Source organism: Coregonus lavaretus (assembly GCF_964263955.1).
Source record: "Coregonus lavaretus genome assembly, chromosome: 3".
Taxonomy (NCBI): Eukaryota; Metazoa; Chordata; class Actinopteri; order Salmoniformes; family Salmonidae; genus Coregonus; species Coregonus lavaretus.
Window position 1 is genome coordinate 59,830,178 of NC_139990.1, and position 24,570 is coordinate 59,854,747.

Below are 24,570 nucleotides of genomic sequence, written 5' to 3' on the forward strand. Positions count from 1 at the left end.
GATGTTCGATCAGGTTCAAGTCCGGGCTCTGGCTGGCTGGGCCACTCAAGGACATTCAGAGACTTGTCCTGAAGGTTGTAGTCCTGTTGGAAGGTGAACCTTCGCCCCAGTCTGAGGTCCTGAGCGATCTGGAGCAGGTTTTCATCAAGGATCTCTCTGTACTTTGCTCCGTTCATCTTTCCCTCGATCCTGACTAGTCTCCCAGTCCCTGCCGCTGAAAAACTTCTCCACAGCATGATGCTGCCACCACCATGCTTCACCGTAGGGATGGTGCCAGGTTTCATTCAGACGTGGTACTTGGCATTCAGGCCAAAGAGTTCCATTTTGGTTTCTCATGGACTGAGAGTCCTTTAGGTGCCTTTTGGCAAACTCCAAGTGGGCTGTCATGTGCCTTTTACTGAGGAGTGGCTTCCGTCTGGCCACTCTACCATAAAGGCCTGATTGGTGGAGTGCTGCAGAGATGGTTGTCCTTCTGGAAGGTTCTTCCATCTCCACAGAGGAACTCTGGAGCTCTGTCAGAGTGACCATCAGGTTCTTGGTCACCTCCCTGACCAAGGCCCTTCTCCCCCAATTGCTCAGTTTGGCCGAGCGGCCAGCTCTAGGAAGAATCTTGGTGTTCCAAAATTATTCTATTTAAGAATGATGGAGGCCACTGTGTTCTTGGGGTCCTTCAATGCTGCAGAAATGTTTTGCTACCCTTCCGCAGATCTGTGCCTCGACACAAGAATGCCTCGGAGCTCTATGGACAATTCCTTCGACCTTATGGCTTGGTTTTTGCTCTGACATGCACTGTCAACTGTGGGACCTTATATAGTCAGGTGTGTGCCTTTCCAAATCATGTCCAATCAATTGAATTTACCACAGGTGGACTTCAATCAAGTTGTAGAAACATCTGAAGGATGATCAATGGAAACAGGATGCATCTGAGCTCAATTTCGAGTCTCATAGCAAAGGGTCTGAATACTTATGTAAATAAGGTATTTCTGTTTTTAAAATGTCTAAAAACCTGTTTTCATTTTGTCATTATGGAGTATTGTGTGTAGATTGATGAAGGAAAAAAGTAATTTAATCCATTTTAGAATAAGGCTGTAATGTAACAACATTTGGAAAAAGGGAAGGGGTCTGAATACTTTCCGAATGCACTGTACATACTTTTTTCACACTTCACACAATGCCACATGAGGACTCAAATAACACTCTTTAAAGGGATCTATCAACAAAGGCATTGGAGCATGTAAAGATACAAAAGAGCAGCTGATAACTACTGTATCTACTGTCAGCATAGATTCACAGCTAGGGTGGCTGAGTGGCACAATTTCAAGAAATTTCAAGAAATCCCCCTTTCATTTGTTTGTAGTTTTTCCTTACATCTTTTACTACCTTTTCTCTCCTCAGAGTTTTTATATTTGAATTGTGCCTGTATACAAGTCAAACTACAGCAATCTTGTAGACGTTATTTCAGAAGACCTGGAATAGACTGAGCTTCTTCGTTCAGACCACTCACTAGCATAAGGCCTGGCGAAGCACATTGGCATCCATTTTCTTAGTAACTTCAGGACATTACTCATGAATTTCTGCCCTACAAAGGCGTAGATGATCGGATTCAAACAACAGTGTGTGAACGCTATCACCTCTGTCCACTGCATTGCCAGATCTATGTTCTTGTGAATTGTACAGTCCCCAAAATAGTTCTGTGTCTCCAGATAACGCAGGAGAATTACAACATTGTATGGGGTCCAAAAGCAGAAAAAGACCACTACTATGATGAATATCAGTTTAATGGCTTTGTGCTTTTTAGTGCTTTTGATATTAACTAACATCAGAACGATCCTAGAATAGCAGATCACCATGACGAAGAGGGGGAGAAGTAGACCCAAGACATTCATCTCTAAATAAGAAACCTGACGCCACATGCTACCCTCTGGATACTCTGGTTTACATGTTGTAAACCCGGACTCATTTTTTACTTTTGTGAAGATGATTGTAGGCAAAGAGGCACAGAGACTGAGAGCCCACATGAACAGAGACAGAGCGACCCCTACTCTGACTGATCTGTACTTGGCCATGGTGTGAGCGTGGACTATGACCACATAGCGATCCACTGTCAAGATCAACATGAAGAAGATGCTGCCATAAAACCCCAGCATGTACAGTCCGGTTACCAGTCGGCACATAAAGTCCCCCATGAGCCACTCGGCTGCGGTGGCGTAGTGGGACCAGAAAGGCAGGGAGATGACGAAGAGAAGGTCGGACAGAGCCAGGTTGAAGAGACAGAGGTCTGTCATGCTGCTGGCCCTCCTGAACTTCACCAGGACACAGACCACCAGGCCGTTACCGATGACGCCCACGATGAAAACCAGGCTGTAGAGTGTAGGCAGAAACACCCGTCCAAACGCCTTCACATTGCCATTGTTGCATGGCTGACCCTCTGATGTATATGACCCTTGTGTGTCATTGTAGTAGTCTGAATAGTCATATTCTGTTAGCTCAATATCCTCGTCTGTAGAAAGACAGAAATAGTATTGTTATTAGTCAAGGTGGTGTGCTTTCACTCAAAATCAACCTGAATAGTCAAAGTGGCAATCTGCAGTTCAAACAATAAAAAAGGGTGCACCCCACCACTGTTTGGGTAAACAGCTGAGGGATGGGGCTGGAGAAATGTAACCACCAATTATAATTATAATTTTGGGGGGAGGTTCTTATATTAGTCCTGTTACACACTTGTGGGTGTTTACTTGTTCAAGTTTGTAATGGAAATGTGTTTCTTGCATATCCCAACTCCCCCTAAGACACCCGCAGGGAGTGGGTCATGGCCAGGGTCAACATTGTCCAATGCCCCTGGAGAAATTGGGGTTAAGTGCCTTGCTCAAGGGCACTGCGACAGATTTTTAACCTTGTTGGCTCCATATTCATATACAGTGCATTCGGAAAGTATTCAGACCCCTTGACTTTTTCCACATTTTGTTACATTACAGCCTTATTATAAAACTGATTAAATTATTTACACACAATACCCCATAACGACAAAGCAAATATAGGTTTTTAGAAATGTTTGCAAATGTATTAAAAACAAAAAATGGAAATAATAAATGTACATAAGTATTCAGACCCTTTACTTAGTACTTTGTTGAAGCACCTTTGGCAGTGATTACAACCTCGATTCTTCTTGAGTATGACGCTACAAGCTTGGCACACCTGTATTTGGGGATCCTCTCAAGCTCTGTCAGGCTGGATGGGGAGCGTCGCTGCACAGTTATTTTCAGGTCTCTCCAGAGATGTTCGATCGGGTTCAAGTCCGGGCTCTGGCTGGGCCACTCAAGGACATTCAGAGACTTGTCCCGAAGCCACTCCTGCGTTGCGGCTGTGTGCTTAGGGTCGTTGTCCTGTTGGAAGGTGAACCTTCACCCCAGTCTGAGGTCCTGAGTTCTCTGGAGCAGGTTTTCATCAAGGATCTCTCTGTACTTTGCTCCGTTCATCTTTCCCTCAATCCTGACTAGTCTCCCAGTCCCTGCCTCTGAAAAACATCCCCACAGCATGATGCTGCCACCACCATGCTTCACAGTAGGGATGGTGCCAGGTTTCCTCCAGAAATGACGCTTGGCACTCAGGCCAAAGAGTTCAATCTTGGTTTCATCAGACCAGATAATCTTGTTTCTCATGGTCTGAGAGTCTTTAGGTGCCTTTTGGCAAACTCCAAGCGGGCTGTCATGTGCCTTTTACTGAGGAGTGGCTTCTGTCTGGCCACTCTACCATAAAGGCCAGATTGGTGGAGTGCTGTAGAGATGGTTGTCCTAATGGAAGGTTCTCCCATCTCCACAGAGGAACTCTGGAGCTCTGTCAGACTGACCATCAGGTTCTTGGTCACCTCCCTGACCAAGGCCCTTCTCCCCTAATTGCTCAGTTTGGCCGGGCGGTCAGCTCTAGGAAGAATTTTGGTGGTTCCAAACTTCTTCCATTTAAGAATGATGGAGGCCACTCTTATCTTGGGAACCTTCAATGCTGCAGAATTTGTTTTGCTACCCTTCCGCAGATCTGTGCCTCGACACAATAATGCCTCGGAGCTCTACGGACAATTCCTTCGACCTTATGGCTTGGTTTTTGCTCTGACATGCACTGTCAACTGTGGGACCTTATATAGACAGGTGTGTACCTTTCCAAATCATGTCCAATCAATTGAATTTACCACAGGTGGACTCCAATCAAGTTGTACAAACATCTCAAGGATGATCAATGGAAACAGGATGCACCTGAGCTCAATTTCAAGTTTCATAGCAAAGGGTCTGAATACTTATGTAAATAAGGTATTTCTGTTTTTTTATTTTTAATACATTTGCAAACATTTCTTTAAACCTGTTTTCCCTTTGTCATTATGGGGTATTGTGTTTAGATTGATGAGGATTATTTAAAAAACTATACATTTTAGATTGAGGCTGTAACGTAACAAAATGTGGAAAAAGTCAAGAGGTCTGAATACTTTCCAAATGCACTGTATATACTGTAGCTATGGAATCATGCAAGGACTGACCATCCATGAGATCAACATTAAAGTTTTGAACATGTCTTGAAGCTATACAGTGTTTGTTTACAATTACATTATTTACAAACAATGGAGTGAAACAATTTTACATTTTAGATTTCTGTTGGTGTACAACAGTTTAACTGAATGATAAGTTATACTCTCTACAAATCAATGGTTATATATCATTCATTTAAAAGTAAAAAAAAATGGATGTATATTTGTTTGTTTGTTTCTCTGTAATACTACTAGCCACCTAACAATTTTACGAAGTTGGCTTTAGCTAGCCCAGGTAGGTTCCCAACCTCACAACTAGCTACCAAGAAGCAATTTAAGGCTATCAATCAAATTAGAGTAGCTAGCTTGTCTAACTATCTTAGGTGGCATGCCTGCTGGCAAGGTTGGTAAATTAGATTACTAAATGTACTGAATAAAACTCATATTCATTTCAGTCTTTTACCCAGATTTCAGCAGAAAAGCATATTTAGTTTCTTATACAGGCTGATTATACAGATGATGGGGCTGCTCTGACACCTTCAGGTGCTTACATGTGTTTACTGCACAGTCAAATAAATCTAGAAAGTCATAGCCAGGGCTCTCCAACCCTGTTCCTGGAGAGCTACCGTCTCGTAGGTATTTTTTTCGCTCCAACCCTAATCTAGCACACCTGATTCTAATAATTAGCTGGTTGATAAACTGAATCAGGTTAGTTACAACTGGGGTTGGATTGAAAACCTAAAGGACGGTAGCTCTCCAGGAATAGGGTTGGAGAGCCCTGTAAGTAGTCTATACTAGAGTGCACATAAGTTCATACTAGAAGTTTATACTATATTATATGTTAGCAAAAGTGTATTTAAATTAGGTCACAAATTGAGTACGGTAATCCAACGTCTATCTTTTTCAACTCTATTCATCACTTCAAATAATTATATAATTTTTGTTCATTTTTTAATGCAAACAATTTCACAAGCATAAATAATTGTTGTGTTACCTCTTAGAAATAGGTATAGATTTTGTATCTTCAATAGGTTTCTAGATGTTGACAAAACGTACTCACCTGACATGATTAATGATCAATTAGCTCTTTGGTGTTTCTTCTCTGAGTCTCTTGAAGATTTGTGCATTTATCCTGTTGTACAGTAGCCTATAGTACTGCTGCTGCAGTTTCCCCCACCTCCCTTATAAGGAGGTACTGTGAACTTATTATAATGAAGTTGGGTTTGTTTCACATGGGTATTTTTAGACTCTGAGGTTTGGTTGCACACTCTTAGAACAAAAAGGTGCTATCTAGAACCTAAAACGGTTCTTTGGCTGTCCCCATAGGAGAACCCTTTGAAGAACCCTTTTTGGTTCCAGGTAGAACCCTTTTGGTTACAGGTAGAACCTTTTTGGGTTCCATGCAAACTCAAAATTAAAGACATTTCAACTCTATATCTGACATGGTACAGGTTTCTTCTTTTTTTAAGCCCATAACCATGTGTGTGAGGTGTATGCTTTTGTTTCAAAGTAGATTTGTTTAAGACTACCAAGAAACACTCTGTGTGACCCTGATTTAGCCCACTACAGTAATTTATGTAAATCAAGTATTTTACACACACACACACATTTTGTTTCTCTCCTCTTTACTACAGTATTATCCCAGTGGATAGGGGGTGGGCTACAGCATTTGTGATTTGAAGTCACACAGTGACCTCTTGTGGGCAAAGTTTGTGACAAAGATGTAACTTCATCACTATTCATTAATAACAGTATGATAATTACACCCTACATGTTGTTAAAATTGAACGTGACTTCCTGCAATCCTCAAACAGATCGATCCATATCTGATCTGAAGACTAAAATCATTCCATCATCTTTGTAGTAAGTCCTGTATGACATTTGTGCAATGATAAGTATATAACACTAGAATTACATTATTATAAAGTTAGAAATAATTGTTGAGGTTGTGTTCATTTCAGTTTTTTTATTGAACAGTGAAATATCAATGTTCTCAAGATATTCTTGGACGATCAGCAATGGCTGTTGTTGCGTGCAAAGAAAGGGGTGGGGTTTAAGTGAATAAATTATAGCAAGGGATGCTGGGATCCAGGGTTTAAATTCAAATAGTAGGATTTTCAATAGGATGAAGCAATGATTTATGGAATTGGCAGCTGTGAGTTCTTCATGATCGATGGGTTCGTTTAACTCAATACATATAACGTTTTAATTAATATGCTCGTCATTCCCAGATAGTATCTTTTTACAGCCTGCCAATGAAATTGGCTCTTTCTATACACAGGGCTACATTAAACTATTCCCATATTACACGTTTTTAATTGCATAGTTTTATCAAATTAATTTATAAACAGCTATCAAAACGTGAGTGTGTTTTAAGTTAAATGTGGGTCTCAGTAAAACAATTTTTTTTTTGCCTGGTATGAAAACTGTCGCCTTGTGTGGGTCCCAGTCCTACCGCTCGCTCGCCTTCTGGAGCTGGCAACAAGTGGCAGTGAATTCCCAATGAGCATGATTGACATTAAAGTGCTGACGAAGGCGGGCTCGGACTTCAACAGGGACAACAGGCATATACACGGATTATAACGAAATCGCTTTGCAATGACCTGCTATTAGAATATAAAAATGAATTGAAACAATGTTTGAGTCGACGTAAGTACATTATTCTACCTATCACACCGTGAATGTTATGCGGTTACTTTGTATTTCTGCGCTGCGATTTTTTGTTGTGTAGCCAACTGTTACCATGTTGCAGGACTTTAGTTTGCAAATGACTATCAAATTTTAGCAGTCACTTTTGTATGGACCTGTAAATCCTATTTTGCAATTCATGTGAAACCAATGTGTAAAACAACATTTTTAAATAGCCTAGCCTACTGACATTTTGTTGACTGCATAACCAAACAAAATTCTCAACTATTGTTTCATTAGAAAAATAGCACCCATATTTTGTTTAAGAATGATAAATTATCAAACATATGATAAAATAACACTTTTTGTTTTGTTTTTGTCCTTCTATCGGTTATTTGGATATCAATGGGTTTAGATATCAATAGAGCTTTGGTGTCCTTGATGACAGGACAAAAGGAAAATATTGAGGATAGCCAAACATTTACCATTGAAGTTGGATATTAGCAAAAACAAGATGGACTTTGGAGAAGTCAACACAGCCACAAAACCTCCAATAGGGTAAGTGTGGGGAATTTGAGGTCTCTAATAACTGTTGTTTGTCTTTCCCACTCCAAATGTGTATATGCATAAGTATTATGTTGTGATAACTGTTCAAACAATCCAATTATCATAATATTGAGGAATGGGGATGGAGACAGACTTGGTCATAAGGTGACTTGATACAAGAGAAACATGGAGAGTGCCTATTTGCCACCTGGCAGGCCTTTGCATTGCATGAAGCTCATTCATGATTGGACAGTCAGTCTTACTGTAGCTCTGTCAAATATATACTGAACAAAAATATTTCAACGATTTTACTGAGTTACAGTACATATAAGGAAATCAGTCAATTTAAATAAATTCATTAGGCCCTAATCTATGGATTTCACATGTGACTGGGCAGGGGTGCAGCCATGGGGGGGCCTAGGAGGGGATAGGCCCACCCACTTGGGAGACTGGCCCAGCTACTGGGGAGCAAGGTCCAGCCAATCAGAATGAGTCTTTCCCTACAAAAGGGATTTATTACAGACAGAAATACTCCTCAGTTTCATCAGCTGTCCGGGTGGCTGGTCTCAGACGATCCCGCAGGTGAAGAAGCCAGATGTGGAGGTCCTGCGCTGACATGGTTAAACGTGGTCTGCGGTTGTGAGGCTGGTTGGATGTACTGCCAAATTCTCTAAAACGACGTTGGAGGCGGCTTATGGTAGAGAAATGAACATTAAATTATCTGGCAACAGTTCTCTGGCCAATTGCACGCTCCCTCAAAACTTGAGACATCTGTGGCATTGTGTTGTGTGACAAAAAAAGCTTGTGCTGGGGCCTTTTATTGTCCAGCACAAGGTGCACCTGTGTAATGATCATGCTATTTAATCAGATTCTTGATATGCCACACCTGTCAGGTGGATGGATTATCTTGGTAAAGGGGAAATGCTCACTAACAGGGTTGTAAACAAATTTGTGCACAACAATTTAGAGAAATAAGCTTTTTGTGTGTATGGAACATTTCTGGGATCTTTTATTTCAGCTCATGAAACATGGAACCAACAATTTGCATGTTGCGTTTATATTTTTGTTCAGTGTATATATATATATATATATATATATATGAGGCTATATTCTTAAAAAAAAAAAAAGATCACTTCATGAATTGTTGTAAGCATCAAAAACAGTCTTTCACTCTCTGTAGTTGATGTAGTTGTCAGCAGACACTTCAAAAGCCATAACATACAGTACTGTATGTATTGACAGGCAGAGAATTCCAGTGTAGTTTAATTCAATGGAAAATACTTGCATGACCGCTGATTGGAAAACAACTGTGGGCCAGCCCACAACAGAAGCTTTTGTGCAATGGCAGTTACTGAATTTGTACTGTCTCTGTAGTTCTTTTGTCACCGCTGTTGTTGTTGACTCAATATGCTGCTGCTCCTTCCCATTGGCAATGGCAACACAAAACATCAGCTCTAAAACTGCTGGGTTACACTGTTTAGGCACTTTAAATCTATTCTAATCTAAACAATGACATCATACAGTGTAATGCAAATCTTCTTACAGATGTAAATTGGACAGTTCAGTATTGTATGGGATGGTTTTATAGTTATTATTCTGTATCTTTTTGTGCAGAAACACGTTCTATCCTTCAGGTGTCATAATGTGGTATCATCTATTTACTGGTGTTGTTGTGGGAGGCTGAAGTCCACAACCCTTATTACCTGAAAGTAAACCAGATCCTTTGTATTTTGCACCCATGGCCCTGCATCTCCTCCTCCCTGCTGAAGGCTTTTATATAATCACCTCCTATGACATGCTGCAGAAAGCACATGACGAATAGTGGTTATTTAAAGACAGCAGTTGCTGAACATTCCCATCTGCTCTGCCTGTCCCTCTGGAGACCAGTGGTGCCATTTAGGTGTCATTTACTTGGTTGTTCCCATTGACTGAACATTTTTCAAATTTATTTTTCAAGTGAGCCCTGGCCAAGAGAAGCAGTAGTTGGGTCATTCCATCGATTAGGTGCCTTTTGAGTAGTGTAACTTTGTGATTTTTATTTATTTGTTATTTCACAAAATGTATTTTCTGTCATTAAGAGCACTTGTTCAACTTAATAAAAAACACGTTTTCCCATCTCAAGAAATACTATAGTAAGTGCCTATTAACAGGGTTGACTGTAACAGGGTTGAGGACTTTATATTAATTCAGCCATAAATCCCACTGTGAGCGGGGGAATGGAAGCTTGGTGTGTGCAACAGGGAGGGACAATTGAATTCAAGCTTCACAAAAAAATAAAATATTATAGTTTGGGTAACAGGGTTGATGTGTTATGCTCGATCTGCTCAGTTTTCCACCACAAAACACCAGAAAATGGTCAAAAAGGGTAGAACCAGTTCACCTGCTTTTAGACTATGATTTGAAAGAGTTCAGTTTACATAACAGGGTTGACCCCCCCCCAAAAAATGAATCACTAATCACATGAAATAAAAAATAGTCTTCAGAAATGACTTTGTCAAAACAACCAAACTAGGGCTTAACAGTGATGGTGAAAACTTGGAGAAATGTTGGGGTTAAGTGGGTTAAAATCTTCCTGGAAGTCACAGAGGATGCACAGAGGGACATGTCAAAATGTTTATGCTTTAGTAAGTTTTTAGTCATATAAAAAATCTGATTTATTGAATTTCCATGAGGTCTATATTAAAGGGCACTTCATTTAATATAACAGGCTTTTCAAATTCAATATTTGTGCACAATTTCTTCTTAAAATATCAAAAGGCACTCATTTCGTGGTACGACTCAGTAATTAGATTGATGATAATATTTTTTCCCCAATGGAACATGTCATAGGTAGCACCTTTACCAGTTGGTAAAATGGTTCTCTTTAGATTACTATGACAACTGCCATTTGTTAGGGTGTTCTCCTTTTGTCAGTAAGTCAGCTAACGTAATCACAGAGGCATTAGCAGCTTTATTTGACATGGCAAGAACAAGAAGGGAGGTTTAAAGTGAAACGGAGCCCGTAAAACACTTACAGGGAGGGAAGAATGTCCACTTCTGAGGAGATGGCTTGTGTCCCAAATGGCACCCTATTCCCTATATAGTATAGTGCACTACATTTGACCAGAGTCCTATGGTCCTTGTCAAGGGATTAGGGTGCCATTTGGGACACAGTCCACTTCTGAGGAGATAAAATGCTCACGTTTGGTACCTGGGTGACTAGCTTTTGAAATCTGAGCAGGCAATTTCAGTGGAGGCTACTAAAGCAGTATGTGGTTTCAAAGTGATGAAGGACTACATTTTACATTTACATTTTAGTCATTGATCAGACGCTCTTATCCAGAGCGACTTACAGTTAGTGAGTGCATACATTTTCATACAAATGAAGCCCTGTAAAGGCCAGACAGGCGGATAACTGGCAGTCTGTAATTAATGTCTGAGGCTGTGTATGGACCCTGGTCAAAAGTAGTGCACTACATAGGGATTAGGGTGCCATTTGGGACGAAGCGTTCAGACATCCTGAGACACCAGCCAGCCTTTTTCGCTTAGCTAGCCCAGAGAGCCCTGCTCCTCCTAGCCCTGCTCTGCCTTACTGTGCTATAGGAAGTTATAGGGAGTCCAATCCTGATCACAACAGTATGTGTTTTAATTTTATGTGTAAATTTATTTTGCACATTGTCATATAGAAGATGACACAATTGCAAAATAGTCCCATTACTATTTCGGTGCCTTTCAACTGTTCTCATACTGACCATGTGGATACTCACTGTATATTGTGACATACAGTTACAGTATAACTGCTCTGGAGTTGGCTTGAGTCTATCTGTTTGTGCTCTTTTGTGTGAATTGGAGCATTGTGTGTGTTTTAGGTGCTATGAGCAGTTCCAGTCCCAGGTCTAAAAGCCTAAAGTGTATAGACCTACAGTGAGGGAAAAAAGTATTTGATCCCCTGCTGATTATGTACGTTCGAAAGAAATGATCAGTCTATAATTTTAATGGTAGGTTTATTTGAACAGTGAGAGACAGAATAACAACAAAATCCAGAAAAACGCATGTCAAAAATGTTATACATTTATTTGCATTTTAATGAGGGAAATAAGTATTTGACCCCTTCTCAATCAGAAAGATTTCTGGCTTCCAGGTGTATTTTATACAGGTAGCGAGCTGAGTTTAGGAGCACACTCTTAAAGGGAGTGCTCCTAATCTCACCTTGTTACCTGTATAAAAGACACCTGTCCACAGAAGAAATCAATCAATCAGATTCCAAACTCTCCACCATGGCCAAGACCAAAGATCTCTCCAAGGATGTCAGGGACAAGATGGAATGGGCTACAAGACCATCGCCAAGCAGCTTGGTGAGAAGGTGACAACAGTTGATGCGATTATTCGCAAATGGAAGAAACACAAAATAACTGTAAATCTCCCTCGGCCTGGGGCTCCATGCAAGATCTCACCTCGTGGAGTTGCAATGATCATGAGAACGGTGAGGAATCAGCCAGAACTACACGGGAGGATCTTGTCAATGATCTCAAGGCAGCTGGGACCATAGTCACCAAGAAAACAATTGGTAACACACTACGCCGTGAAGGACTGAAATCCTGCAGCGCCCTCAAGGTCCCCCTGCTCAAGAAAGCACATATAGAGGGCCGTCTGAAGTTTGCCAATGAACATCTGAATGATTCAGAGGAGAACTGGGTGAAAGTGTTGTGGTCAGATGAGACCAAAATCGAGCTCTTTGGCATCAACTCAACTCGCCGTGTTTGGAGGAGGAGGAATGCTGCCTATGACCCCAAGAACACCATCCCCACCGTCAAACATGGAGGTGGAAACATTATGCTTTGGGGGTGTTTTTCTGCTAAGGGGACAGGACAACTTCACCGCATCAAAGGGACAATGGACGGGGCCATGTACCGTCAAATCTTGGGTGAGAACCGCCTTCCCTCAGCCAGGGCATTGAAAATGGGTCGTGGATGGGTATTCCAGCATGACAATGACCCAAAACACACGGCCAAGGCAACAAAGGAGTGGCTCAAGAAGAAGCACACTGTCACGGTTCGGCCGAGGCTGCCTCTCTTCCTTGCTCGGGCAGGCTTCGGCGGTCGTCGTCTCCGGAGTACCAGCTGCCACCGTTGAATGTTTCTATGTTTGTTTGGTTTTGTCTTTATGTTGTACACCTGTTTTCGTTTAGCGCTAATTAGTGTCCTATAAGTTCTCGTTGTGTTTGTCAGGTGTTGTGTGTGATTGTTTCGCTGTCGTGTTTGTGCGCTACTGTTGCCCGTTTGCTCTTCGTGGTTTTCCTCCTCTGTTTAGGAGGGTATTTTCGCACATGTTAGTGCGCCTTTTGGTTTACGCCTGTGTGCGTATTTTCTCGCCTCCGGGCTTTTTGGCTCGTGTATTGAGTGTGCTTTCACTAAAGTCTTTTAGACTAATTTTCTGCGTCCTGCGCCTGATTCCTGCACCACACCCACCTACAGCACCCACTGACAGAATCACACACCCCAAGGATGGAATCAGCAGGAGCCGCAGCAGCACATGAGTCTCTGGAGGATCGGGTCCGTGAGCAAAATGACCAGATCCTTCGTATCGGGACCGCCCTGCAGGACGTTATAAACACCCTTCAACGCTGGGAGACCAGAGGGAAACCCCCAACTCCACCTCCCCTACCATCACCATCGGCCAGTCAGCCCATTCAAGCTCCGGAACCCAGGGGAATTCGACTCTCGCTCCCGAGGGCCTATGATGGGACCGCTGCCGGGTGTCAGGGCTTCCTTCTACAGGTGGAGCTATACCTGGCCACCGTGCACCCGGCGCCCTCTGGACACGAGAGCGTGTCCGCCCTCATCTCCTGTCTTACCGGCAAGGCGTTGGAATGGGCCAACGCCGAGTGGAGGAGAATAGACGCCACCACCATCACCTACTCTGAGTTCTCCCGCCGCTTCAGGGCTGTGTTTGACCATCCACCTGAGGGGAAAGCGGCGGGGGAGCGTCTGTTCTACCTCCGGCAGGGGAGGAGGAGCGCCCAGGAGTTCGCTTTAGAATTCCGTACTCTAGCGGCGGATGCAGGGTGGAATGAGCGGGCCCTCATCGATCACTACCGCTGTAGTCTACGAGAGGATGTCCGTCGGGAGCTGGCCTGCAGGGATACCAGCCTCTCTTTCGATCAGTTAGTGGACATGTCCATCAGGCTGGACACCCTGCTGGCTACCCGCGGACGTTCCGAGGGGGGTCCGTCCATTTCATCCTCCAGCGCCTCCGAGCCGAGCCCTATGGAGCTTGGGGGCGCTGGCGCTAGAGAGAGGAGGGGTCGAAGTACGAGGGGGGCCGTCCCCTGCACCAACTGTGGCCGTGGAGGACACACCGCGGCTAGGTGCTGGGGAGGGTCTCCTAGGGGAGAAGACGACAGGCTCCGCGCTGGGGAGTCCTTCCAGGTGAGTAGGCGCCCCACTTACCCAGAGCTCTCTGTTGCGCACTTCTGTATACCTGTGCGTTTTCCACAGGTAGCACCTCATTCCCAGCATAAGGCGCTGGTAGATTCAGGCGCGGCTGGGAATTTTGTTGATAGAAAATTTTGTTTAGAATTAGGGATTCCCCTTCTTCCTGTTGACGTCCCATTCCCCGTTCATGCCCTAGATAGCCGTCCGTTGGGATCGGGCTTGATCAGGGAGGTCACGGCGCCACTTAGGATGTGTGCGCAGGGGGGTCATGAGGAGATTATCCAGCTATTTCTGATCGACTCGCCTGCGTATCCGGTGGTGCTGGGCATGCCCTGGTTGAGTATCCATAACCTGTCTATTTCGTGGCAGGAGAGGGCTCTGATGGAGTGGTCTGCCCAGTGTGTGGGTCGATGTTTAGGCGTTTCCGTGGGGGCTACCTCGGTGGAGAGTCCAAACCAGGTGCCCGCATTGCACATTCCCCCTGAGTATGAGGATTTGGCTATTGTGTTCAGTAAATCGAGGGCGACGCAGTTGCCTCCCCATAGGCAGGGAGATTGTGCGATAGACCTCCAGGCAGGAGCTGCGCTCCCACGGAGCCATGTGTATCCTCTGTCTCAAGAGGAGAAGAGAGCTATGGAGACTTACATAGACGAATCTCTGAGACAAGGATACATACGGCCATCCACTTCCCCTGCGTCCTCAAGTTTCTTTTTTGTGAAGCAAAAGGATGGAGGGTTACGCCCGTGCATTGATTACCGTAGTCTCAATCAGATCACAGTGAAGTACAGTTATCCACTTCCTCTGATTGCGACCATGATGGAGTCATTGCACGGGGCGCGTTTTTTCACTAAATTAGATCTCAGGAGCGCTTACAACTTGGTGTGCATTAGGGAGGGCGATGAATGGAAGACAGCATTTAGTACCACCTCGGGGCATTACGAGTATCTTGTCATGCCATACGGGTTGATGAACGCTCCTTCAGTTTTCCAATCATTCGTGGATGAGATATTCAGGGACATGCAGGGGCAGGGGGTGGTCATGTACATAGATGACATTCTCGTGTACTCGTCTACCCGAGTCGAGCATGTGGCCCTGGTGCGCCGAGTGTTGAGGAGGCTGTTGGAGCACGACCTGTATGTCAAGGCAGAGAAGTGTCTGTTTTTCCAGGAGTCGATCTCCTTTTTGGGTTATCAGTTGTCTGCGTCAGGGGTGAAGATGGAGGTTGACCGGGTGTCAGCCGTGCGTAATTGGCAAACTCCAACCACTGTTAAAGAGGTGCAGCAGTTTTTGGGGTTTGCGAATTACTACCGGAGGTTTATCCGGGGTTTTGGACAGGTGGCAGCTCCCATAACGTCTCTTTTAAAGGGGGGTCCGGTGCGTTTTCAGTGGTCAGCCGAGGCGGACAGGGCTTTTGGGAGGCTGAAGGACCTGTTTTCTTCGGCCCCGGTGCTGGCGCATCCGGATCCCTCTTTACCATTTCAGGTAGAGGTGGACGCGTCAGAGGCCGGTATAGGAGCCGTGCTTTCGCAACGGTCTGGCACGCCACCTAAACTCCGCCCCTGTGCTTTTTATTCCAAAAAGCTCCGTCCGGCGGAGCGAAATTATGACGTAGGGGACAGGGAGCTGTTAGCCGTGGTACAGGCCCTAAAGGTGTGGAGGCACTGGCTTGAGGGGGCTCAACACCCTTTCCTCATTTTGACTGACCACCGTAACCTGGAGTACATCCGGGCAGCTAGGAGACTGAACCCTCGCCAGGCGCGGTGGAACATGTTTTTGGCCCGGTTCGTATTTAAGATCACGTACATCCCTGGGTCACAGAACGGTAAGGCAGACGCACTGTCTCGGCGGTACGACACGGAGGAGAGGTCCGTGGAGCCCACTCCCATACCGCCGGAGTCTTGTCTGGTGGCACCGGTAGTGTGGGAGGTCAATGCTGAGATCGAGCGGGCGTTGCGCACCGACCCTAGTCCTCCTCAATGCGCGGAGGGTCGGACGTACGTCCCGCTCGAGGTTCGGGATCGATTGATCTATTGGGCTCACACGTCACCCTCCTCTGGACATCCTGGTATAGGCCGGACAGTGCACTGCCTTAGTGCTAAGTACTGGTGGCCCACGTTGGCGAGGGATGTGAGGGTTTATGTCTCCTCCTGCTCGGTGTGTGCCCAGTGTAAGGCGCCTAGACATCTGCCTAGGGGTAAGTTACAACCCCTGCCCGTTCCACAACGACCATGGTCTCACCTCTCGGTGGACTTCATCACTGACCTTCCCTCCTCGCAGGGGAATACTACTATACTGGTCGTTGTGGACCGGTTCTCTAAGGCCTGTCGTTTGCTCCCTATGCCGGGCCTTCCTACTGCCCTACAGACCGCCGAAGCTCTATTCACCCATGTTTTCCGGCACTACGGGGTACCCGAGGATATTGTGTCTGATCGAGGTCCCCAATTCACCTCCAGAGTCTGGAGAGCCTTTATGGAGCGTTTGGGGGTCTCGGTGAGCCTCACCTCGGGTTACCATCCTGAGAGTAATGGGCAGGTGGAACGTGTGAACCAGGATGTGGGTAGGTTTCTTAGATCATACTGCCAGGACCGGCCGGAGGAGTGGGCACGGTACGTTCCCTGGGCAGAAATGGCCCAGAATTCCCTACGCCATTCCTCAACTAACCTAACCCCTTTCCAATGTGTGTTAGGTTACCAGCCGGTTCTGGCACCTTGGCAGCAGAGCCAGATCGAGGCTCCTGCGGTGGATGAGTGGGTGCGGCGCTCGGAGGAGACGTGGAACGCTGCACACGTCCACCTGCAGCGGGCCCTCCGTCGTCAGAAGGCGAGTGCCGATCTCCACCGCAGTGAGGGGCCGGTGTACGCACCTGGTGATCGAGTCTGGCTCTCTACCAGAAACCTGCCCCTCCGCCTGCCCTGTCGGAAACTGGGTCGGCGGTTTGTGGGGCCGTTTAAAGTCCTGAGAAGATTGAACGAGGTGTGTTACAGATTACAACTGCCTATTGAGTATAAAAATATTAACCCCTCGTTCCATGTGTCTCTTCTCAGGCCGGTGGTAGCTGGCCCACTCCAGGAAGATGAAATCAGGGAGACTCCTCCGCCCCCATTGGACATCGAGGGGGCACCGGCGTACTCCGTGCGGTCCATCTTGGATTCGAGACGTCGGATGGGGGGTCTCCAATATCTGGTGGAGTGGGAGGGGTACGGCCCGGAGGAACGGTGCTGGGTGCCGAGGAGAGACATTTTGGACCCGTCTCTCCTGACAGAATTCCACCGTAGTCACCCGACGCGCCCTGCTCCGCGTCCTCCTGGTCGTCCCCGAGGCCGGAGTCGGTGCACGTCTGGAGCCGCGCGTCAAGGGGGGGGGGGGTACTGTCACGGTTTCGGCCGAGGCTGCCTCTCTTCCTTGCTCGGGCAGGCTTCGGCGGTCGTCGTCTCCGGAGTACTAGCTGCCACCGTTGAATGTTTCTATGTTAGTTTGGTTTTGTCTTTATGTTGTACACCTGTTTTCGTTTAGCGCTAATTAGTGTCCTATAAGTTCTCGTTGTGTTTGTCAGGTGTTGTGTGTGATTGTTTCGCTGTCGTGTTTGTGCGCTACTGTTGCCCGTTTGCTCTTCGTGGTTTTCCTCCTCTGTTTAGGAGGGTATTTTCGCACATGTTAGTGCGCCTTTTGGTTTACGCCTGTGTGCGTATTTTCTCGCCTCCGGGCTTTTTGGCTCGTGTATTGAGTGTGCTTTCACTAAAGTCTTTTAGACTAATTTTCTGCGTCCTGCGCCTGATTCCTGCACCACACCCACCTACAGCACCCACTGACACACATTAAGGTCCTGGAGTGGCCTAGCCAGTCTCCAGACCTTAATCCCATAGAAAATGTGTGGAGGAAGCTGAAGGTTCGAGTTGCTAAACGTCAGCCTCGAAACCTTAATGACTTGGAGAAGATCTGCAAAGAGGAGTGGAACAAAATCCCTCCTGAGATGTGTGCAAACCTGGTGGCCAACTACAAGAAACGTCTGACCTCTGTGATTGCCAACGAGGGTTTTGCCACCAAGTACTAAGTCATGTTTTGCAGAGGGGTCAAATACTTATTTCCCTCATTAAAATGCAAATCAATTTATAAAATTTTTACATGCGTTTTTCTGGATTTTTGTTGTTGTTATTCTGTCTCTCACTGTTCAAATAAACCTACCATTAAAATTATAGACTGATCATGTCTTTGTCAGTGGGCAAACGTACAAAATCAGCAGGGGATCAAATACTTTTTTCCCTCACTGTAGGCCTAACAGTCTTAATTAGCAGCGTGTGTGTGTGTGTTTATTACTGTACATGCCTGGGCCTGGTGTTGTTGTTGTGTCTGAGCTATAGGACCATCTATAAGGGTGTAGTAATGGATCTCAGCCCAAATTGTCTCCTGATTAATGTGGGGTTTAGTTTAGGGCTTTCAGTTTCATTTACCTGCCTCACAAAAGAGTTTGGTGCAATATAGCCTAGAAATGCAGAATTCCTCAGTTGCGTGCAGCTGTATTACCCAATTAACTATCTATTATTACTTGTAAACATTTTACATTTGATTTGTAACTGGATGTTCATATTTTACTGTATGAAGTATATTACAGTCTGTATTTTAACATGTCCTGTTGCTCATATGCTTTAGTGGCTTTTTGTTGTGGCAGAGTGACTACTCGCAGTGCCTTGTGTTTTGAGTTTACAGTCGATTATATGGACCAATGATCATCTGCAATAATGAGCCACTATGCATCTTCACTTTGATTTTAAACTTCGACTGTCCACCATTTATTGTCTTATCACTATGTTGTCCATGCTTCTCTGTGTCTGTTCCCTGGTAATATTACCTAAAATACACTCCCCATTAGCAGTAGATAGTATTATCCCTAAGCCCCAGCTCCACTCCTGCTTGTCTCCCCAGACCAGACGGGCCTCAGGCCAGCTTCAGAGACACACCCTAGCAGTGGGTTGTGTTTTTGGTCAGGTTCAAGTCTGAAGGCTTGTGGTCCATGAACATTTTGCTCACTAAGCAGTCTCCCCCCCTCCTTTTTCCTTACTTACATTTGTGTGTACAGATGTAGGATCTTAATTTGATCACCCTGTTGCAGGAATACATTTAAACATTGTATTGTATTTGAGGTTTAAAAAGGCTTTTGAAGTTTGTGATTTTCCCATACAAAAACTGTATCAACCCCTACAAAAATGTCCATGAATTATAATCCACATAATGACTCACATTTCCTGTTGCTGCAGGATTATTTTCCTGCTGTAGCAAACTGGCTCAAATTAAGAGCCTACATTTATAGGTTCAGCCCTAAAACTATAACCTTGAAGTTTCTATTGAGATGGATTGAGAGCATTTCTATTTGTTTTTCAAAAGAATATAATTTTAAGCCTTTTGCAAGATGAGAGACAAGTGATGTATTGTTGGCGGTGGTATATGGTTGGAAATAACTACTCCTGTTGTACTGGCCATCGGGTTTAAAATGACCTGACTGCCTGGCACTATTCTTTATAAATAGTTATCTGACTGCCACCACACGCAGCAGATTAATTACTTCCATGGACTCTTCAGTGTAAATGCTCTACATGTGTTGGGACCTGGCCTATCTAGTTTTACTATTGTTTACACAGTTACAACTCAAGTAAGAATAGTTTTGAAGAGAATACATTTCAACTTATTGGTCGGTTACATCATAATCATGTACACACACATGCACACCATTTCAGGGAATTTATTGCTTTTAAATGTTGTGTAATTTATTGTAGTCAAGAGGGCAACATGATCACGTTTTAAGTGAGTCATTACTCTACAGCAATCTATTGACTTGTTGCAGTGTCCTCTCCTGCATGATGGATATGAGGGGCTGTTTGAAAACATGTTGAGCACTAAGCTACAGGACTTATTTTGGGCCACTGTCAGACTGTGTAGTTTGAGGATTGTGTGGTAGGTGGGTTTGTGGTGAAGACAGATCTGTGTACAGTACAGTTGAGACGAGCCCCAAATATTAGGCTAGTTGTGGTAGTAATTTTGAGTTCATTAATGGCCATGTTCTTACATTGGTTGGTTTGGATGGTTGTGCACCGTCACACTGTGGATGGCAGACTCCGAGTAAGAGGAAGAGCAGCTGTTGATTCTAGTGATGCTTTAGGTTACCATACAGTGATGCTAGTACAGACACTAGTTTACCAACGTTTACAGCTATTTATTTTTTCACACCTTTACTGCAGTAGCCTCCCCTTAATTAACAAATTGCATAATCATCTTTTAGTCTCATTCTGTGACTGGAAGTCTCTATGGCTAAAAGAGGACTGGTATAGTACGTGTTTCTCTGAGTCCTTCCCTACAACAGAGCTTTGTTAATTGAGGGAGCTGCTTAGGGAGTATGGAACAAGCTAATTGTTATTTCCTGCTGTTCTGTTCCCTCCCTCCCCAGTCTCCACTGCTCAGTGCTCTACTCCATGTCCTGTGGGATATTACCCTCCACCAGGGATGGTTTCACACACAGAGCAGCTGGTCTAGAGGGCCAAGTTATACAGCATAATCCTGGTCTGCATCTCAAATGGCACACTACTCCCTATATATTGCACTACTTTTGACCATGGCCCATAGGGCTCTGGTCAAAGGTAGTGCACTATATAGGGACGTACACTACCGGTCAAAAGTTTTAGAACACCTACTCATTCAAGTGTTTCTTTATTTTTACTATTTTCTACATTGTAGAATAATAGTGATGTCACGTCCGTTTAATGACGGGACAGACCAAGGCGCAGCGTGATATACGTACATGTTTATTAAACCAATAAACACTCGACAAAACAAGAAACGAAACTAAACGTGAAGTCCAAGGTAGCACACACAACATACCTTACAAGGAACAAGATCCCACAACCCACTAGTGCCAATAGGCTGCCTAAGTATGATCCCCATTCAGAGACAACGAGCTACAGCTGCCTCTGATTGGGAACCACACCGGTCTACACATAATAGATCGAAACATAGAAAACACACAACAAAGAATATACACACCCTGACTCAACATTTAAGCGTCCCCTGAGTCAGGGCGTGACAAGTGAAGACATCAAAACTATGAAATAACACATATAGAATCATGTAGTAACCAAAAAAGTGTTAAACAAATCAATATATATTTTATATTTGAGATTCTTCAAATAGCCACCCTTTGCCTTGATGACAGCTTTGCACGCTTTTGTCATTCTCTCAACCAGCTTCATGAGATAGTCACCTGGAATGCATTTCAATTAACAGGTGTGCCTTCTTAAATGTTAATTTGCGGAATGTCTTTCCTTGTTAATGCGTTTGAGCCAATCAGTTGTGTTGTGACGAGGTAGGGGGGATATACAAAAGTTAGCCCTATTTGGGAAAGACCAAGTCCATATTATGGCAAAAACAGCTCAAATAAGCAAAGATAAATGACAGTCCATCTTTACTTTAAGACATGAAGGTCAGTCAATACGGACAATTTCAAGAAGTTTGTGTTTCAAGTGTTGTCGCAAAAACCATCAAGCGCTACGATGAAACTGGCTCTCATGAGGACCGCCACAGGAATGGAAGACCCAGAGTTACCTCTGCTGCAGAGGATAAGTTCATTAGAGTTACCAGCCTCAGAAATTGCAGCCCAAATAAATGCTTCACAGAGTTCAAGTCACAGACACATCTCAACATCAACTGTTCAGAGGGGACTGTGTGAATCAGGCCTTCGTGGTCGAATTGCTGCAAAGAAACCACTACTAAAGGACACCAATAAGAAGAAGAGACCTGCTTGGGCCAAGAAACACGAGCAATGGACATTAGACCTGTGGATATTTGTCCTTTGGTCTGTAGTCCAAATTGGAGATTTTTGGTTCCAACCGCCGTGTCTTTGTGAGACGCGGTGTGGATGAACGGATGATCTCTGCATGTGTAGTTCCCACCGTAAAGCATGGAGGAGGAGGTGTTATAGTGTGAGGGTGCTTTGCTGGTGACACTGTCTGTGATTTATTTAGAATTCAATGCACACTTAACCAGCATGGATACCACAGCATTCTGCAGCGATACACCATCCCATCTGGTTTGGGCTTAGTAGGAATATCATTTGTTTTTCAACAGGACAATGACCCAACACACCTCCAGGCTGTGTAAGGGCTATTTGACCAAGAAGGAGAGTGATGGAGTGCTGACCTGGCCTCCACAATCCCCCGACCTCATCCAAATTGAGATGGTTTGGGATGAGTCGGACCGCAGAGTGCAGGAAATGCATCCAACAAGTGCTCAGCATATGTGGGAACTCCTTCAAGACGATTGGAAAAGCATTCCAGGTGAAGCTGGTTGAGAGAATACCAAGAGTGTGCAAAGCAGTCATCAAGGCCAAAGGGTGGCTATTTGAAGAATCTCAAATATAAAATATATTTTGATTTGTTTAACACTTCTTTGGTTACTTCATATGTGTTATTTCATATTTTCGTTGTCTTCACTATTATTCTACAATGTAGAAAATAGTAAAAATAAAGAAAAACCCTTGAATGAGTAGGTGTTCTAAAACTTTTGACTGGTAGTGTAGACCTGGTGTATAGGGTAGGTGATACAGTATAGGCTTCTCTTGTTTACACTGGCACGTGCAATCCTTGAAGATTTAGGTTCTGTCCAGACACACTTGGAACACTGTCTCTATTAAAGGGGACAGGTCTTATCATGACATGGCTCATGGCTAAGTGAGAGTTGTTGGTGTAAGACCGTGGTCTGAAGCAGTCAGTGGATCAGAGCAGAGACTTATTACTTATCCCATATTACTTCAGATACGTCTGCTTCCCAAATGGCACCCTATTCCCTATATAGTTCACAAATTTTGACCAAAGCCTTTGGTGCCATTTGGGACGTAGACGTATCTGCAGTAATATGGGATGCTAAAGGAATTACCCTATTAACTCAGCACTGCACCATCTGGCTTCAGAGGCTTTGTTTGGTCCAGTCACCTATGTGTCTAATAAGTGTGGCTCAGTTGGTAGAGCATGGCGCTTGCAACGGCAGGGTTGTGGGTTCGATTCCCATGGGGGCCCAGTATGAAAATGTATGAACTCACTACTGTAAGTTGCTCTGGATAAGAGCGTTTGCTAAATGACTAAAATGTAAACTGTATTTGTTGTGTAAATAGCCTACTTCTGAAATGACTTCAGAACTCTGTGGTGTTTGCTCTATTTAATAGTTGTATTAAGACATTCCTGAGGTACTTTGAAGTGAGGATGCTTTGACATTATTGGTTTGCTAGGTAGGCGACATGCATACACTCTTAGAAAAAACTGTGCTTTCTAGAACCTAAAAGGGCTCTTTGGCTGTCCCCATAGGATTACCCTTTGAAGAACCCTTTTTGGTTCCAGGTAGAGCCCTTGTGGGTCCAGGTTAGAACCCTTTTGGGTTCCATGTAAAACCCAATCCACAGAGGGTTCTACCTGGAACCAAAAAGGGTTCTCCTATGGGGACAGCTGAAGAACCCCTTTGGAACCCTGTTTTCTAAGAGTGTGTAATTGAATTGAATATGTTGGCTGTTTTTTCCTGTGGCTGTAATTACTTATGCGATGTCTCACCACCAGTCAAACTTTGACAAGGCAGCCCTGAGTCACCAACCAGCCAGGAGCAGATGACCAGGCCTAGGTACCTAGCTTACATGTATGTCTCTGAATACTGTGAAGGGAAGGTGGGTGGTGTCTAGTTTGTTACAGTATGACAAGTGGTGCCTCTGCCTTTCTCTTAGGTGGGTGTCAGAGAGAAGGCCAGCCCAGAGATGCTCTTCTCTTATTAATTTATCTCTCTCTTGCTGCTAATGAGTAATTGATCCCAGAAGGCACCTATGTTCGAGCCAGAGGAGCTGTGTTCACTTGTTCCCCCAGAGATGTGGTTACAGTCAGTACAGTCCTGTCCCTCCCAGAACCAGCAGCTTTGGAATGGTGGCTAGCAGAGTTGGAGTATTCTGAGCATGGTGTGGCATGTGTGGGTGTGTAATGCTAGAGCGTGGCATTTGGGAAGAGGCCATGGGGGGGCGGGGCGAGGAGTGTCTGATGTTGGAGTACTCTGGACTGGAATGGAATAAACCCTGTTACACTCCATTTTGACTCTCCCGCTATCATTATCTAAAAGGGTAAACATTTTAAATCTATACGAACAAAAATAATACACCCAAAAAAACTTCAGAGACACCACAAACCAAAACCTAAACATAACGAAAACCGCAAGGCAAATATATGATGTTTTCATTTAAAAACCAACGCTGTTTCTTGGTACATTATTTGATTATACTGATTTGACTATAGGCTACCTGTTGGTGTTTTCCGTGTTACTGTGCTCAGAGAACTATGTACTGTGTTGTAGTAGTGTCACACCCTGGCTCTGGGACTCTATTTGTTGAGCCAGGGTGTGATCATTCTATGTGGTTATTTTCTATGTTGGGGATTCTAGTTCTTCATTTTCTATGTTTGC

At 44.5% G+C, this 24,570-nt stretch overlaps 2 protein-coding genes across 4 annotated transcripts in view; one reads left to right on the forward strand and one right to left on the reverse strand.

The window, feature by feature from the left end:
* Positions 1–1,366: 1,366 nt before the first annotated feature.
* Positions 1,367–5,637, reverse strand: LOC311120215 (C-C chemokine receptor type 5-like). Its single transcript, XM_084157826.1, has 2 exons — positions 5,574–5,637; positions 1,367–2,500 (listed from the first exon to the last, which is right to left on the reverse strand). Exons 1-2 carry the CDS (start codon positions 5,578–5,580, stop codon positions 1,434–1,436), a joined length of 1,074 nt encoding a protein of 357 aa, XP_084013952.1. The 5' UTR covers positions 5,581–5,637; the 3' UTR covers positions 1,367–1,433.
* Positions 5,638–6,944: 1,307 nt separating this feature from the next.
* Positions 6,945–24,570, forward strand: part of LOC311116491 (protein cordon-bleu-like) — an 83,321-nt gene continuing 65,695 nt past the window's right edge. For 2 of the 3 annotated variants that reach the window (XM_084157421.1, XM_084157420.1), the window contains exons 1-2: positions 6,946–7,162; positions 7,557–7,699. Coding sequence is in view for 2 of the 3 variants with exons in the window: in XM_084157420.1 (XP_084013546.1) it covers positions 7,656–7,699 (44 nt within the window). In the remaining variant the exon portion in view is untranslated. Of the gene's footprint in view, positions 7,163–7,556; positions 7,700–24,570 lie in introns of all 3 variants that reach the window. The other variant, XM_084157419.1, reaches the window with a different exon arrangement.